Raw genomic sequence first — 16,045 nt, 5'->3', positions numbered from 1 at the left:
AACTGAAATTTGGCGGACCTGCCGGGGAGGGAAAGTGATTGGGGACGCTGCTGGGGTGGAGGCGCGCCCTCGCCGGCGCCGTACGGTGGTGAACGGAGGGACGTCCGCACTTTAAGGGTGTGCGGACGTCCTCCTCTGATCTGGACTGATATACGGAGGCGTTCTAAAGAGGATGTCCGCACAGTCCTTAAAGTGTGTATATATATATAATTATTTTTATTGCGTCTTTATAATGTTGTTTTTATGTTTTGCAGATTAGGCCCCATGGTTGCTATGTTCAAAAATTCCCCGGTCACAATATATACTGTGTTTGTGCCTCCTCTGAAACTTCCATTCAGCAATTCAATTAGACAAGATTGGTTTGCAAAAGAAATTGAGAATGTGAGTTATTTTCTGGTTGTGCATGCTTCTTTGATTTCTGATGATACATTGATAATTCTTTGGCTGATGCTAGAATACAAGTTAAAGATCCTGGCCTAGCCTTTATATTTTCTTGAACGAATCTTTTGTTTTCCTTAAGGTACTAGAGAAAGGATATATGCTGTTAAGTGAGGTTGGCGATTCGTTGAAGAAGATTAGGTCTCAGTTTGATGGCAAGACTTTGAAACTACAAGGCTCGTTGAAACAATTCTCTGACATCGAAGATATGCTAAATCAAGAAGAATCTGAGCGCGAGGTCACCTTTCTCTTTGTACATATTTTTCACAGGTTCATTTGTGGCATAACTGCATAATTAGTAGAAAGGGTTGCTAGAAAGTCAGCACATTAGTATGAATGCATCCATTACTTGCTATAGTCTTATTACTTTGAGCCTTGTTCTTCTGTTAGTTTTCCCTTTTCTGTAGTTTGACATGCTTGTAGGTGGTTTTCCTTTCCCTGTCAATTACTCTTTAGATGCATCAGTTTCATTCTGTTTCATTGTTTGACTAAATCCTAATATTTTTTTTCTTTTCATTTTTCAAACATTCCATAGTTCTGTAAGATGGACTCCGATGATGATTTTGCACATGTTTTAGTTTATAAGTTTCTCTTCAAATGTTCCTGTTTTCTCTTGTTAGGCGTTTTCTTACTTACAATCTCCTTTTAATTTTCAAATGCATGATGTTTTTGTCAGTCAAACCCAATCTTAATATACTTCTTCTCATCCTTTTTAACTGAATCATAACTTAAAACAGGTAAACATTCACAATTCTGTTAATGAGAATAGGAACTCAGGCCAAGCCGCTTACAAACTTCTTGGCTTTAACCGTGTACATTGGGAACTTCTTCTTCAATCATGCATTTGGGATCTGCGCTTGCATTCGTTACTGTCACCAACTCCAATGATGATCCAGTCCATGGCTGCTGATAAGGTAAGCGAAGAAGTGAATTCAGGTATTCATGGCATTAGGGGAGAGACTTTGAGCGGAAGAATTATGGGAAGAGGTGAAAACTTCACTGATGGTTCTTCCCATATAGAAGTTGAGTTAGATATATCTGCAGAAGCAGATGAGTTTCCAATTAAGGAAATTCCAATTGGTGGTCCTGTTGAAGAGTCTGAAAGAGCTGATCAACTTAATGTGTCTATTTTGCCTGAGGGTCTTCAGATACCGAATGTGGGTTGTTCAAGCCCAAAAAGATATGCTGACCGTGAGTCCAATCCTAGGCCCAACGGCTCCACTGATAGTCATTCTGTCAAGTATCTGGAAGGGAATATTACTTTGGCTGATGAACTAGATGAAGATAGAAGAATCCCTGTTTCCATGGAAAATGAGGATTCTTGTTCTATTGTTGATTCAAGTCTGTCACTGATGGACACTTCTCTGCACTCACGATCATCCATATTTGACAGTTCAAGTGATTGGTTTTGGGCGCCCTTCTCTGAAATTCGACAAGTAGGTATGAAAGATCTACAAAGAGTCCTCCCAAGGTTTGAAGCCATGAGTAGCTATACATCACAATACTTGCCCACGGCATATCAGTTGATCACAGAGGAAGGGCAAATGTTGCACATTCCTCTAGGGACTGATAAGTATATAGTGTCGGACTATGATGGTGAACTGTCAAGTGTAATTGCTTGTGCACTGGCCTTTTTGAAAGATCCACCTCTTCAAACAGATGGCCTTGTTAATGACAATAGTGGAATTGTTGCCAGAACATTTGAGAATTTACAGAGTCTGACTCGAGTTCCTACTATTTCTTTGCCGCATCAGACCTCAAATAGTTCTTCAGATTCTGATTCAGTCCATTCTGTGGCAAGCATTTCTTTTGATGAGTCACGCTTCTCCAGTTTTGATGGATTGAACTTGTTGGATTCTCTGGTTCCGGTAGGAACCCACCCAATGGTAACTCTAAGAGTTGGCAAGTCACTAGGCAAGGAGAAATATACTGTATTATGTCCATATGCCAATCAGTTTCGCAACCTCCGGAATCGGTGCTGCCAATCTGAGGTTGATTATATTGCTTCCCTAAGCCGTTGTAGAAACTGGGATGCTAAAGGTGGGAAGAGCAAAGCCTTTTTTGCCAAAACAGTTGATGACAGGTTGATTATAAAAGAAATCAAGAAGACAGAATTTGAGTCATTTGTAAAGTTTGCAGATGATTATTTTGAGCACGTGAACAAGTCATTTGAGAAAGGGAATCAAACTTGCCTTGCGAAAATTCTTGGGATTTATCAGGTTGGTAGAATTTTGGTTTCCCATCAGTGAACCTGTTTCATCATGCTTACAACTTTTTCTTTGCAGGTGGTTGTGAGACAGACAAAAAGTGGGAAAGAGATCAAACATGATCTGATGGTTATGGAGAATCTAACCTTTGGTAGAAACTGCACCCGTCTGTACGATCTTAAAGGCGCTCTACATGATCGATTCAATTCGGCTACTGATGGTCCAGGAGATGTGCTTCTGGATCAGAACTTTGTCAATGACATGAACTCATCTCCATTTTATGTTAGTAACGAAGCAAAGCAAAAATTGCAACGGGCACTGTGGAATGACACGTCTTTTCTCAATGTGAGTTTACAAGTTTTCTGCATTATGATGGTAGTTTTTGATACCTATTTCGGTTGTATGCATGCCCTCAGAGCTTGTGATTGGACATCTGAAATCTGTTGACCAACGGATTGTGGAGAATATTTTACATATTCCAAGTTATCTACCTGGAAACCTTATGTGCTGTTTTCTTTGTTAATTTTAATTCATCTCATTAAACTTTCTGTTTATAAAGTTTATAGATGTACATATTTTAAGCATATTTATTGTCATTGGCACCAAAAATCTGTAAACTCACATATTTATGTCATATCTGCAGTCAATCAATGTTATGGATTATTCATTGCTTGTGGGGATTGATACACACAGACAGGAGCTTGTATGTGGCATTATTGATTATCTGAGGCAGTATACATGGGATAAGCACCTAGAGTCATGGGTGAAGTCTTCACTTGTGCCAAAAAATGTGTTGCCGACTGTTATCTCTCCTAAAGAGTACAAGAGGAGATTCAGAAAGTTCATGTCGAAGAATATACGGAGTGTCCCAGATCACTGGTGCTCCTCAGAACCCTCTGATCCTTTCAAACAAAATCCCAAAGGAAAGGGGGGCTAAACAGTTTTCTTTGCCTCGAGTCTCTTTTCTTTAACTAGTATCATCATTTACCCTTTTACGAATATTAGTGGGGCTGCTTTCACAGCTTTAGATACTGTAAATTGTAGGTCATCTCAGTTCTGCCCTGTTATTGTGCAATTTTTAGCAAATTTCTGGGGATGGTGTCAGTGGTATAGGTCACAATGTGCAGATTACAAGTAAAATTCTTTTGTAAAGCGTATCGAGAAAGTAGAGTTGCGAGGCATCAATGAACAATGTTGCCTTTTATGTTGATACATGAAATTCTTTCTTGTATATGAAAATATTATTCTTGGATTGTCAGCATCATCATGATTTCTTGCTTGATGCCTGTACAATACAAATTGACGAAGATAATCAGTGCTATATTGTTCACTTGCATCTTTAAAGCATCATGAAGCACACTTGGCATAGTGGCACCTAATCAAGAATAGAAGTGAGTAGAACGAAAAGGTCAAAATCTGATCGTCTTTGTTTTGCCTTCTTATAAACGCAAGTAATTCATTGCCTACTACAACCTTAGCTCACCAACTGCGTCTTTGGAAATGGACGACTCTATCAACCAGGACCTGATTCATCGCAGCGAGCATGATGATGCTGATGACTGCTTGTGGTTTAAAGAAGATGACACTGATGAGTCCCGTTGTATGCAGGACTGAGTGGCATTGCGTCTCAAAGTTCTCTTGCCTATGGGCTCCGGCCACCGTTCTTTCTTTCACCAATTTTCGCTCCTCCACCGAGTCCAGCCTCTGGCTGATGGGTCTTTCATTGCCCTTTCAGCAGTCTCCTGCATTATCACATTCACTGATAGCTTTAAAACAGCGACTGGACTATAGAGTGGCCAAATTTTGCAGAATTTGGACTTTCAATGGTGGCCGGATGAGGCCGTGTTTTCCATCCGATTATAGGTTGAGATGGGCTGATATCTTCCGTGCATCACTTTCTCTGGTTGCATTTCTATTTTACAAGGACTTGGAAAGAACCAAGTTTAGGAAGAGACAAATCATAATGTGATTATGAATTTTTTACAAGTTTTCAACTGCATTTCTGAATTTTTCAGTTGCAACTCACAGGAAAATGAAAATCTTTAATAAAATCACTTCCTCTATAATACATCACTAAAGAAACTTTTCGATTGTAGCATCAATTTGGCTCATCCAAAGAATAACCAAAAAGGCAGTAAGAAAGTGGTTCACAGGGGAGAATGAATGATTGAATTACCATGTAATCGGATTATCATTTTCACAAAAAAGCAAAACAAGGGACCAAAACTATTGCAACACAAGAGATACAATGATGAATTAGTATAGGAGCACAAGTCACGTACAATGACAACGGCGTGGAACTGATACACCAGTAGGTTTTCTCCTTTCACGAAGGATCGCTTCCTTAATCAACGGCAGCTTTTGGTCAACCTTTCTCCAGATATGGTTCACTGCACCATCAGGAGAGATTGGCCCAATGCCTCCAGGATGCCCATTGTCATACTGGAACACAGGCTGTAGCTGAGCCATTTTCTGACGAAATTTATCCCTCTCCGCTTTTGAAATGCTCTTAAGATGACTCAAAAGCCAGTTTGGTCTCGATGCATCACTAACAGCAATGAAAACTGAAAATTCTAAATAATCTATCATTCCTTCGAAAGGAAGCTCTATGTTGTCGCTGATAATAACAGGTATACAAAGACTTTGAATGGCATCAAAAAGCCGGCATGAAGTGGGAGTGTCCCCAGCTGGGTGCAAGCAAAACTCTGATGTTCTCATCCCTTTTATCGATTGCTCCCTTCCAGTGGCATTAGGGAAACCTTCCTCCATAATAATGTTGGGCACATTAGCCAACAAATCCCACAATTTTTCTCGAACTAAGCCTCCCTGTTATCACTTGACTCGGTTAATCAACAAGCATCTTAAGACCATGGATAAATTAACATTTCTGACACCCTGAAGTAGGTTGCATATATGGTCATGATACACCTTACAAAAAGCATGTTGATCTTTAGGACACCATGATGATTAAGATAATATGTGTAGACAATTTGATAGGGGATACAATGAGGATGTGGAGTGCAAAATCAAGGGTGTATTAGAGAGAATATAATCCACAACAAAGTTGTCTTGTGTTAATTGCAGCTTAACTGTGTTTACTAATTAACAAAGGGAAGCCAGTGCATTTTACCAACTGATGAGTTGCAGGCAGTCATAATAAAGTGACAATGATGTTAAAGATGCAAACGAAAATTGCACAGCAAGTCTACAAGTAAATACTAACCCGGTGCCTATGTTTAGCTCCTTTGAAATAAAGCAGAGTCGTTCGCTTCTTGTTTTCTGATAACTGCAATCTAGGAAGTAGATGCGTGTACGGCACAATTACATCTTTGAGAACTGAAACTTGTGTGTGCTGAATCACATCTGATGAATTGTCATTTGATAACTTGGATTCAAGCCTGTACCACCCGCCAAAATCTACAACGAGGAGAACCGCCGGGGCAAGCTCTGCTCTGACATGCCACATTGCGACTGGGTCTGCCAAAAACGCTTCAAGTTTTAACACAACCTGACAACCCAGAGACTAACATAAGCTGCTATTTAGGTTCTTTTCCATCACTCTTCTCCTACTAAACGAGCATTGTCAAAAGGCAAGAGACATACCAGTAAGCACAAAGACATGGTCTCTTCCACCTGACCTCTTCCAAGCCTCAGTGTTCTTGACCAAATCCACCACCTGCCTCTGCCTGGCATAGTCTTCATTCCCATCCTTCTTCCTGAACACTCCTTTGGCAGTAGCCAGCTGCAGCTCGGCGCTCAGAGTAGCGAAGAAGGGTACAAACACCACGTCAGCATCTTGGGCATTGAAAATCCGTCTGGCAAAAGACCCAGTTCTCTGATGCGGAGGGGTCATCAGGTCCCCCAAGATCCAGTACTCGGCGCTGTATTGCTTAATCAATGGATTCTCCGGATACGGCGGAAACTGGAGGCTTCTGGGCAAAGGGGTAGTCGGGGCTTGGTGGTCGGCGTCGGTAGGGAGGCGGGAGTCGGGCCCGGAAGCCCAGTAGGTGTGGAGGAGGCCATAGTTGAGGGATCTGGGGAGGTCTGCCACGTAGACTTTGATGGAGTCATGTTGGGAAATGGAGGATGAAGGAGAGGGAGAAGGAGGTGGGGGATTGGAGAGGAAGAAGAGGGAGAGAGAGAGGGTGCAGAGGAGAGTGAATGCGAAGAAGAGAGCGGGAACGGAGCAGAGCGATATGGATGTGGTCTTGAGTGCCATGCTTCGTTTTCACCACGATCCGGTGGCAGTGGTGTACTTGGGTAAGGAAGTCATGTACAGCGATGATCCTTCCTGGAAACGCAACCAACCCAGGGGCGGTAGATTTGTGGAAAACCTCCAAATTCATTATTTAATTATTTATTTTTAGAAGGAGCCGGATCCATTTCATAATCAAATTTTCGCCGTAATTTTTTTTTCTTTCAAGAGCCGCCCTGACGTCTTTATTAAAAAATAACTAATATCAATAATAGTAGTGATTCTTACAAAAAGAATGTATTTTAAAACACACTTAATAGCAATGGTTACACCTATGACAACTATATTTACTTTACACATATATATGGTGACATACCGGAAATGTAAAACTCAAGAGGAGCATCAGTAAACAAATACAAGTAGCCTTTTTATTATGTTTCCAATCGGAGAACTTACCGACGACACACTGTTTCATCCTGACACGAAGAGCTAACATCCATTAAATAATGAATTGCCGCTTTAGAAGGCCAGCCAAAACACATAGAGTGCGCAAGCCGGGACACAACCCATTGATTCCTACTGTGAAACGATAGGGTCTTATTGGAAATATAAACCTACATACAAGATAATAACCTATTAAGTAGAAATACCTACTAAATACGCCCCACCAGCAAAAGCCCAAGTCCCAAACGACCCAGCCCATAATCCTGGGATCTCAAACGTCTGCACCTCACGATCTCCCACCAACGATGCACACCGCCGACTAACTGCCATCAGTGGACAGTCCTACTTGTCTCCAATTGGGCATTCCGGCAGTTTAGACAAGGCAACAACATAAGTTGTAGAAGCCAACACCAGAGGCTGTAGCGCCCTACAACAGATAAGGATTTGGATGACGTCATTGCGCAACATCCTCCGCTGCAATGAAGCACAATTCCACCATGGTTGTGCATCGCCCCTCCTTGGAATTCCACTTGGGGACTGACATACGAGACCTACAGAACCTACAGGTTCGACGACAACAACACAATGATGCATTGCCGAACTAAACAAACCAAAAGGCCCACTCAAGTACGACAAGTGTGAACTGCTCTCTTCTTAGGTAACTGTTGCAGAGCGTTTTTTTACCTTTTTTTTTACAGTAACATTTTTTGTTGACGAGAAATTTTATTCACACACACCAAATTTTTAATGCATGTCCTTATGTTTTGACTCTTTTTTTTTAATCTGTTTACCCCATATGATGAAGATGAACAAAGGGAAATTTTTTAATGCATGTCCTTATGTTTAGACTTTCTTTTTTTTCATCTAATTTTACCCCATTTGATGAAGATGAACAAAGATGAACTAATCCAATTGATAACAGACATATTGAAGGGAAATAACCCTGAATGACAGTCCCCAACTTTGGAAAGGATTTAATAAAATCCTTCACAAAACAACATTCTCTACTCACATGTTCAATTGTTTCATCGTCTGAATTGCAGAAAAAACAACCATCACCCACATATACTCTTTTGGATCTCAAGAAAGAGGAAGTAACTAGGAAGAATAGATGAAAAGACATGCCAAGTATGCACTTTAACTTTACTTGGGACATCCGCATGCCAAACTTTCTTCCATGCCTAAACCGAATCGTTATTACTAGGTGATGAGGTCTCATGTAGAAGCTGTCTAGCCAATTGGTATGCACTTTTAGTATCGTGTATCTCCTTTTCCGATCATAATGGCGGGGACGTCTGGAATGTACAAAATTATTCTTCTTCATTCTAAAAAAAAGAAAAAAGAATTATTGTTCTTCATCACACAGGGTGTTTTTCTTTAAAAGTCTCTCTCATCTTGGTCGCTTTGTGGTGTTCGATCCGGGCTGAGCGGCGGCGACGTATTTAGATCGGTTTCAGAAACCCATCGGTTTATTGTAAAAATAGCTGCCTTTGGTAGATCGGGCCATCGAATTCGTTCCCAAACCCTCTGTCAATCTCCGCATATCGGAACCCAATAGAGAGTGCTTAGTCAGCTATGAAATTGTTGAGGGGAAGAGAAGAAAAAGAGAGAAAACATGTTGTGTTGCACGTGATGATCATTCTAGGCGGATCAAGAATTGAGCTTTGTTTTGGGATTGAGATGAGGTTAGACTAGTTTTGGGATTGGGATGGGTTGATAAGATCGGGATGTGAGGTTGATAAGTGAAGACTCGAAAGAAACAAGTCTCATTACTAAACTTACCCACCGAATTCAACTGCTTTGCGGATGAAAAAACTACCCATCATGTGTGGATCACACGCTTGGGAACTCTAACGGACGCTGACGGAGAGATCAGCAATAAGCTTATCACAGCTTGACACGTCTTGCCGACCAACAGAGTACATGGAGCATTTGTACATTCCAGAACTCTTCCATAATGGCATAGCAATCTTGTCCTTGGTGTGATGTTCTTGCAGACAGTTCCAAAATTAGAGAAAATAGGGATAATGCGCCCGCCTTATGATTCGACTCCGGTGGATTGGAAAGAACAAAAGCAGCACAACCACCCCAGCTGCACATCAATTCATTTGCTATCTTCATATGCTTATATTTATTACAATCTCATGTTTTATTTTTTATCTTTCAACCATTTGTTTTAGTAATTATAAGTGAAAGGGAAAATTTTAAGAACAATATATGATAAATAATCCACTCCTAATTTTGGTGTTTCAAGTTTCAAAACAATCATAACGGTACATGAACTTGTAATCTTAACCAAAAATATGTAAATACCGTTATATTCTTTGTAATCTAACATGTTTTTTGTTAAACTTTGAGGGGCAAATCTGTCACTCCTTAATTTAGCAGTAATAAATTATTAAAATGAATAATTAAAAAAGAGAGGGAAATAAGAAAGGAAAAAATATTGTTGTCTCTTTTTCTCGTCCCCGTTCAAACTCATCATACATAAAAATAATGATCGAGGTAGAATTGTAGGAGGAAGTTAGAAGATGATTTGATTTAGTAAGTTATGGAAGAAAGGGTTGAAGATATATATCGGTGGGTACGGTATTGAGTAAGGAAACTTAGAGAAAGAAAGCTATGTCTTAGTTTTACTTAGATTAGGACGATCGAGCAACAAAGTTTTTTGTTTTTTTAATGAATACGAGCTTGTCATTAAAACCAAACTCAATAACTTACAAATATAACGAATAGTAAGCAAAGAAACCAAATAAAGGGAAAACAACAAAGTCTTTGAGAATATATGGTATGAGTTTACAAGATTAAAAAAGTATATAAATAGAAAAAAAGAAAAAAGAAAAAAAACATAATATAAAGGAAGAGAGAATGAAGAAAACCCGAAACCACCGTTTGAAAAATGAGAAATTATATAGAGTTAACGGTGTTATTGACGGCATGTGCTAAAAGTGTGCCAGCTTTCAAACGTCATGTACCATTTTGATTGTTTTGAAACTTGAAACACCAAAATTGAGAGTGGACCGATTGTCATGTACTGTTCTTAATATACTTTTCAAAGCAATGATCGATGCATAAATGCTAATGCACTCCCTCCACTCTATTACTGGCTAATTAGTCCATACACACAAGACATATGTACCTACACGTCCCAGACCGTGTAGATGTCTCGAATATACGACCTAACAAATCAGTAATATATAAACTATAGTACCTCTTTCATTAACCTCATGGTCCCCAGTCCCGAAACCCGAAAAATCATTTTATAGACTCATATGTCGAAAAGGCATACTTTCCCTACTCATTTGCGCAGGTGAGCTGATCATAGCTACTGGAAGTCCTCATGAGGAAACTCAACTACACAAAATGTATCTATTCTAATAATCTCATTCTCCTCTCTAGAATCATCATTCTCACCTCTCACAATTCCTCACAATACATTATGCATGTCAATGAGTAACAACACTTGCATTACAATATTTAACACATGCTTTTAATGAAAAGCAATAACATCAATTTCATATAAATCAGCGATTACACATGCTTTGAACAAAAACAATAACAACCAAGAGTTAATTACTCAATGGCACACAAATCACACATTTCAATTATTACTCTAATTATCAAATTAAAGAAAGGTTCCCCGATAGAGACCCTACATGAAATCCAAGCGTTAATCCTTGATGCTAAACGATATTAGTAACTCAGCGACACGCTTTCTGAAATCCTTATCCTTCTGCTTCTGGAATACAGCTACTTGCATTCGATCCTCGTACCAAATCCTTAATCTGAGAATATCGGCGAATCACTTCAAACCAATACGAATCAAAGTCCTCAAAATTCGCTAAGGACACCCAAATCCTTGTGCCTTATGTCCTCTCACCTTCTGATATAATCTCCAAACGCAATATCACACGTACTTATTTCACTTTATCCACACCTTTCCGTCATCAGATCCCAGCTGTGCTCCAAGCACTAATCCAATTTCAGAATTTACTTTGGACACCCAAAGTACCATACACCCATAATGTATCCATATATTCAGCCTTATAGTCTCTGCCTACATTTCTATTGCAACTTCATCACCGTCCAATCCAACGAGTTACCATCTTTTCCAGTTTCTGAAATCAAATCTCCTTGATCTATTTATCAAGCCAACATCACCAAATAGACATATAGTAACCCCAAAATCTGAGATGCACAACCACTGTTCTTACTGTCCAAACAACACAGTACGATCATTCGATCATCCACTTCCCATGCTTCTAAATTTCTAATACATATAACAATCAAAAGCATGCGTAGAGATTCATAACCACTGGAAATCAGCAACACAGACAAAAGCACCATCACCGCCGCCGCCAACAGCGGCACTCTCTGCGATCACAAACACTGCCAAAACCCAGATTTCTCAAAACTCCACCAATATCAAAATCAAAGCATCTACAATCACTCCACAATTCAACATACTAATAAAGTTGGAAACCAACTCCTAGAACCACCGTCGCCGCCGTACACAGTGGCCACACACGGTGGTCACCGACTGCCTAAATCCCAAATTCTTCATCTCTTAACCAAACTCAATTTCAATTATATAGAGGGGAAGATCTCGACGAGAAGATCAAGTTTCATACCTCACTTGCCTTCACCGGTGGCCGGAAAACACCGAGCCCTCGCCGGAAAATTCCAGAACTTCTCCTCTTCGATTCTCCCTCCTCAGAGCTCGTCTGGGAAAACCAAGAAAATGGAAAGGTTCCTGAGATCGAGATGAAGCTATCCATACCAGTGAGAGACCTCGACTTGGCTGGAATCGGAAACTCGCCGGCGAACCCAGCCTCTCCTTCTCCACTTCGAATCTCTCTCTCCCGACCTCTTCTGAAGAAACTGAGGACATAGGGAAGACCACGAGGATGAGAGGAAGCTTCCAGTATCATTCACGCTCGCCGCCGTCGCCGGAATCAGAATCTCACCGGCGAACCCAGAATTCCTTCTCTCCTTCTTTTCTCTCTCGCCAGAACTCCTCTTCGAACACGAAGAACATAGTGAGGTCGGCGACGTCTAGACGGACCTGTGGACACCGGCCTTGCACCGGGAGACGGCCGGAAGACGGAGGAGCGATCGAGCTCCGTCGCAGTCGAGACGGGGTCGGTCTGGGCTGTCGTCTGGACTGATCCAAAATATATATACTCTCACTCAACGGCCAAGATTAAACTGTTCCTTAAAATCCAATAGTCCAGATCAAGCCACCGAAAATTCTATTTTTAATTAAATTTTTGGATAATACCAAACTTCTAAAACTCATTAAAAATAGCTCTGATGTCCAAACGATGTTCTGAAAAATCTTACGAACTCGTAACGATGTCTAGGTTAATCCTACGGGCTCGAAAGACAAAAATCGACAAACTGCAAATTTGAATAATTTTCGAAAACCACAAAGAATTGAAGAATAATAGAAATCGAAATAAAAATAGCTCGAAAAATAATTTTCCTTTTAAAAATAGAAAAATGAAATTCCAGGATGTTACAGGTCTCTAGATCTGCTGAAGCCGTATGACTTTGTTGCCAGATGAAGGATATATCAGCAACCAAATGCTTTGAGAGGTAATTGACCAGAGGTTCTTAACAGCTTTTGATCTGCGTGGCTTTTCAGATCAGGGTGGAGGTATAACACCATGGACTCAAGGAGCAGATCTGGTTTCATCTTCCCAATTTCATCTCCGTCCTTGTCTATTCTTGGGAGGAGTTTTGGTTTGGTGGAGATGTTGTTTGGTCTTTAAGTTCGTGGCAACGATAGAGTTTCTTCTCCCTGGGGTGTGCTTGTGGGTGCTTATGGCTGCACGGAACAAGGAGGCGGCGTCTCACGACGGTGACATCTCACGAATGCAACTTCATCTCATGGCGGCGACGGCTACGGTGTTCCTCTTCCATGTCCTTCCTAAGTTTGGGCTAGATCAACTGTTTTGGGTTTAGGTTTAATTCTTTTTGGTTTTAGGATGCTTTTTAGTTTATTGTTTTCTAGTACAATAAGTTTCTTTCATTAGGACTCTAAGCACTTTTGTGCCTACGCACTTTTTGTGTCTCATGACGTCTTGGAGTTATGAGTCTATCTTTCTTTTTGTCTTTTTCTAGTTTTCTAGGTGGGATCTTAGCCTATAATCTATTTGCTATTAGATTATAGGCTCCTTGTGAGCCAAAATTTGTGATGAGGATGCAACCCTCATACGGATCAAATGATCTTGTTTGTCCTCTGTACGCCTGGCAACAGATCGATTTGTATTGTACCCTCCACTTTAGTACTAATGACAAAATTGTCTTTGAGTTAAAAAAAAAAAAAAAAGAATGAGACTAAAAACAGTTGATGTTGCTTACTTGCCATATGACATCATAATTAAAACTAATTTGATCACTAATTTACCCCTATAAATAACCATCTCATATTATAAATCGATACGAAGAACCAAGTAGGTTGAGTCAACAACCAAGCACGTATATATAAATTAAGAGTGAAAAAAAAATGTAGAAGATCACCATGGAAGAGAGGGGAAAGATCGGTAACCAACATTTTTTATTTTCTTTTTGTCGTTTTGTTTTCTAATGTTAAAAATTGTGTGTGTATCTAAGGTTATAATTTGGAGATATTGAAATTACATGAAGGGATTGGATGTAGAAAAATTTGATTTTAGAGACTTTGATTCTTAAACTCATCTTTTCCCTTGGGTATCGAGTTAGAGATTTGTTATGAATTAATTTGTGATAAGTAGATGTGACCCACACCCATTCTAATTTCTTGATATGTTAATAAATGTCGAAATTTTCTTATTTCAAAATCAATTCCATCATTCTCGTTTTCATTCCAAATTAGTCATGCCATAAGAGATAACTCCTTAACTTCTTAACATATATAACGAATTGTTTACCACTGATATATACTGGCCTTAACCTTACCATCGCATGTGCACTTACTGATATAATTTGGTCAACAAGTTCTGACGTTGACAACTCTAGCTAGCATTATTGTCATACTACTGGTTTCTAGTATATATACCCAGCTCCAGTGACAAACATGACATACCACGTACACCACCATCACCACAACTCAAAAAATGGCTGGAAACTCATCATGTCTGAGGCTTTTCATCTTAGGTGTCTCCCTCCTCTCTTGCTCGTTCCAATGCTTCTGTCTTTGTAATGTAAACAGAAAAGGTGAAACTAGAAGCACTACTGCTGGGATCAAAGGGATGTTTGTGTTCGGAAGCTCTCTGGTTGACAATGGCAACAACAACTTCCTACAAAACTCACTGGCCAGAGCTGATTACTGGCCATATGGCGTTGATTTTCCTCTTGGGCCTTCTGGGAGATTCACAAATGGAAAGAATGTCATCGATCTTCTTGGAGAGCAGCTTAAGATACCTTCCTTGATTCCAGTATTCGCTGATCCCCAAACTAAAGGAAGCAAAATTGTTCATGGTGTCAACTTCGCTTCTGGTGCTTCTGGTATACTCGATGATACTGGCTCCTTAGCGGTAACATACCAACACCTACTTGCTTCATTAATTTCTTCGTTATACATACTTTCATCATTTGAATGTGCTAGCCATTAACTTTGTTGAATCATATATTCTTGTATTTTTTACTGTGAAAATGTAGAATAAGATTAGTATAGTCCTCATTCGAAATGATGCTCATATATAATCTAGAATTACGGAGGCATATATTAGTTTCAAAAGCTACTATAGTCCTCATTCGAAACTTTCAAAAGAAACTAAGATAATTCCTTCATCACCAGCGACCAAATTTGTTACTGATTAAGCTAACTATCCACCAAACATGTAGTACTCCCTGAAACTCAATTGTCATCTTTTTAGCAAACAAAATAAAAGACAAAATTTATATTGCATAATACTTTCTGTAGTAGCTACGGTACTCAAAATGCTTAATAATTAGGCCAAAGGTAATGGATGGCACAATTAGAGTAAGCTTTTATGCAGCTTTTGGCATGAATCAGAGCTAGCTAGATTAGGTTAAATTATTTTGTACCCTGGATTCTGATGTTGGGTTATTCACATTATTACTTAATCAATTACAGGGACATGTAATGAGTCTGAACGAGCAAATAAGAAATTTCGAGGAGGTAACTTTGCCAGAGTTGAAAACCCAGTTAGGGTTTGGGATGGGGTGCAGTAAAAGCTTGGGATCATCAGTTGGTAACTACTTGTTTGTGGTGGGAACTGGTGGTAACGATTACTCTTTCAACTACTTCCTGGCCAACCCCAATAATGTCAGTCTTCAAGTCTTCACCGCCAATCTCACTTCATCTCTCTCCACACAACTAAAGGTACGTGCTAGCTAGCTGCACACGCGATATTTTTATCATCGTTGCGTATTCCATCTCTACCAATATGACTGATCAATGAAACAACATACATACATGTATTCAAAATATATATATATATATCTACCCCATCTAGTAGTAAAGTTGGTCCAAGTTCCAAACGTACAGATCGAACGGGCGGGGTTTCGTTTTCTTCATAGATATTTATAGTTCATGCAGTGTTGGATTGAATTGAATGACAGGATAACTATGGCAGATAGCCAGATACAGTTCGTATTTATGGCCATATAAGATCGGTATCTCTGTTACGATGTCGGGAGCAGAGACTGTTTTGATTAATTTTGCCACCTGCATCTGCAGCTCTCCCTGCATGAAAAGCTTTTATCTCATATATGGAGATATGTACATGTAAATTGTACCTCTCTCTCTCTC

The 16,045-nt window shown here is 39.8% G+C and overlaps 4 protein-coding genes across 4 annotated transcripts in view; 2 read left to right on the top strand and 2 right to left on the bottom strand.

Moving 5' to 3' along the window:
* The window catches only part of LOC101303674, a 10,174-nt gene extending 6,224 nt beyond the window's left edge, over positions 1-3,950 (top strand). Inside the window, exons 9-13 of the mRNA XM_004292449.1 lie at positions 255-381; positions 521-676; positions 1,176-2,657; positions 2,724-2,990; positions 3,289-3,950. Of these exons, the coding sequence (XP_004292497.1) occupies positions 255-381; positions 521-676; positions 1,176-2,657; positions 2,724-2,990; positions 3,289-3,582 (2,326 nt within the window). The 3' untranslated portion in view covers positions 3,583-3,950. The remainder of the gene's footprint in view (positions 1-254; positions 382-520; positions 677-1,175; positions 2,658-2,723; positions 2,991-3,288) is intronic.
* Positions 3,951-4,700: 750 nt separating this feature from the next.
* LOC101303393 (probable glucuronosyltransferase Os01g0926700-like) lies at positions 4,701-6,864 on the bottom strand. The gene is made up of 3 exons (XM_004292448.1): positions 6,249-6,864; positions 5,869-6,122; positions 4,701-5,471 (listed from the first exon to the last, which is right to left on the bottom strand). Exons 1-3 carry the CDS (start codon positions 6,862-6,864, stop codon positions 4,920-4,922), a joined length of 1,422 nt encoding a protein of 473 aa, XP_004292496.1. The 3' UTR covers positions 4,701-4,919.
* A 3,857-nt stretch (positions 6,865-10,721) lies between these two features.
* Positions 10,722-12,237, bottom strand: LOC101296338. Its single transcript, XM_004290394.1, has 2 exons — positions 11,916-12,237; positions 10,722-11,673 (listed from the first exon to the last, which is right to left on the bottom strand). Exons 1-2 carry the CDS (start codon positions 12,213-12,215, stop codon positions 11,665-11,667), a joined length of 309 nt encoding a protein of 102 aa, XP_004290442.1. The 5' UTR covers positions 12,216-12,237; the 3' UTR covers positions 10,722-11,664.
* A 2,147-nt stretch (positions 12,238-14,384) lies between these two features.
* LOC101303090 (GDSL esterase/lipase At5g08460-like) lies at positions 14,385-15,873 on the top strand. Its single transcript, XM_004292447.1, has 3 exons — positions 14,385-14,804; positions 15,368-15,616; positions 15,856-15,873. Exons 1-3 carry the CDS (start codon positions 14,385-14,387, stop codon positions 15,871-15,873), a joined length of 687 nt encoding a protein of 228 aa, XP_004292495.1.
* The last annotated feature ends 172 nt before the right edge of the window (positions 15,874-16,045 follow it).

Source organism: Fragaria vesca, linkage group LG2 (genome assembly GCF_000184155.1).
Source record: "Fragaria vesca subsp. vesca linkage group LG2, FraVesHawaii_1.0, whole genome shotgun sequence".
In the NCBI taxonomy this organism is placed as follows: domain Eukaryota; kingdom Viridiplantae; phylum Streptophyta; class Magnoliopsida; order Rosales; family Rosaceae; genus Fragaria; species Fragaria vesca.
Note: the sequence above shows the minus strand (reverse complement) of the source record. Positions and strands in the feature narration are given on the sequence as shown.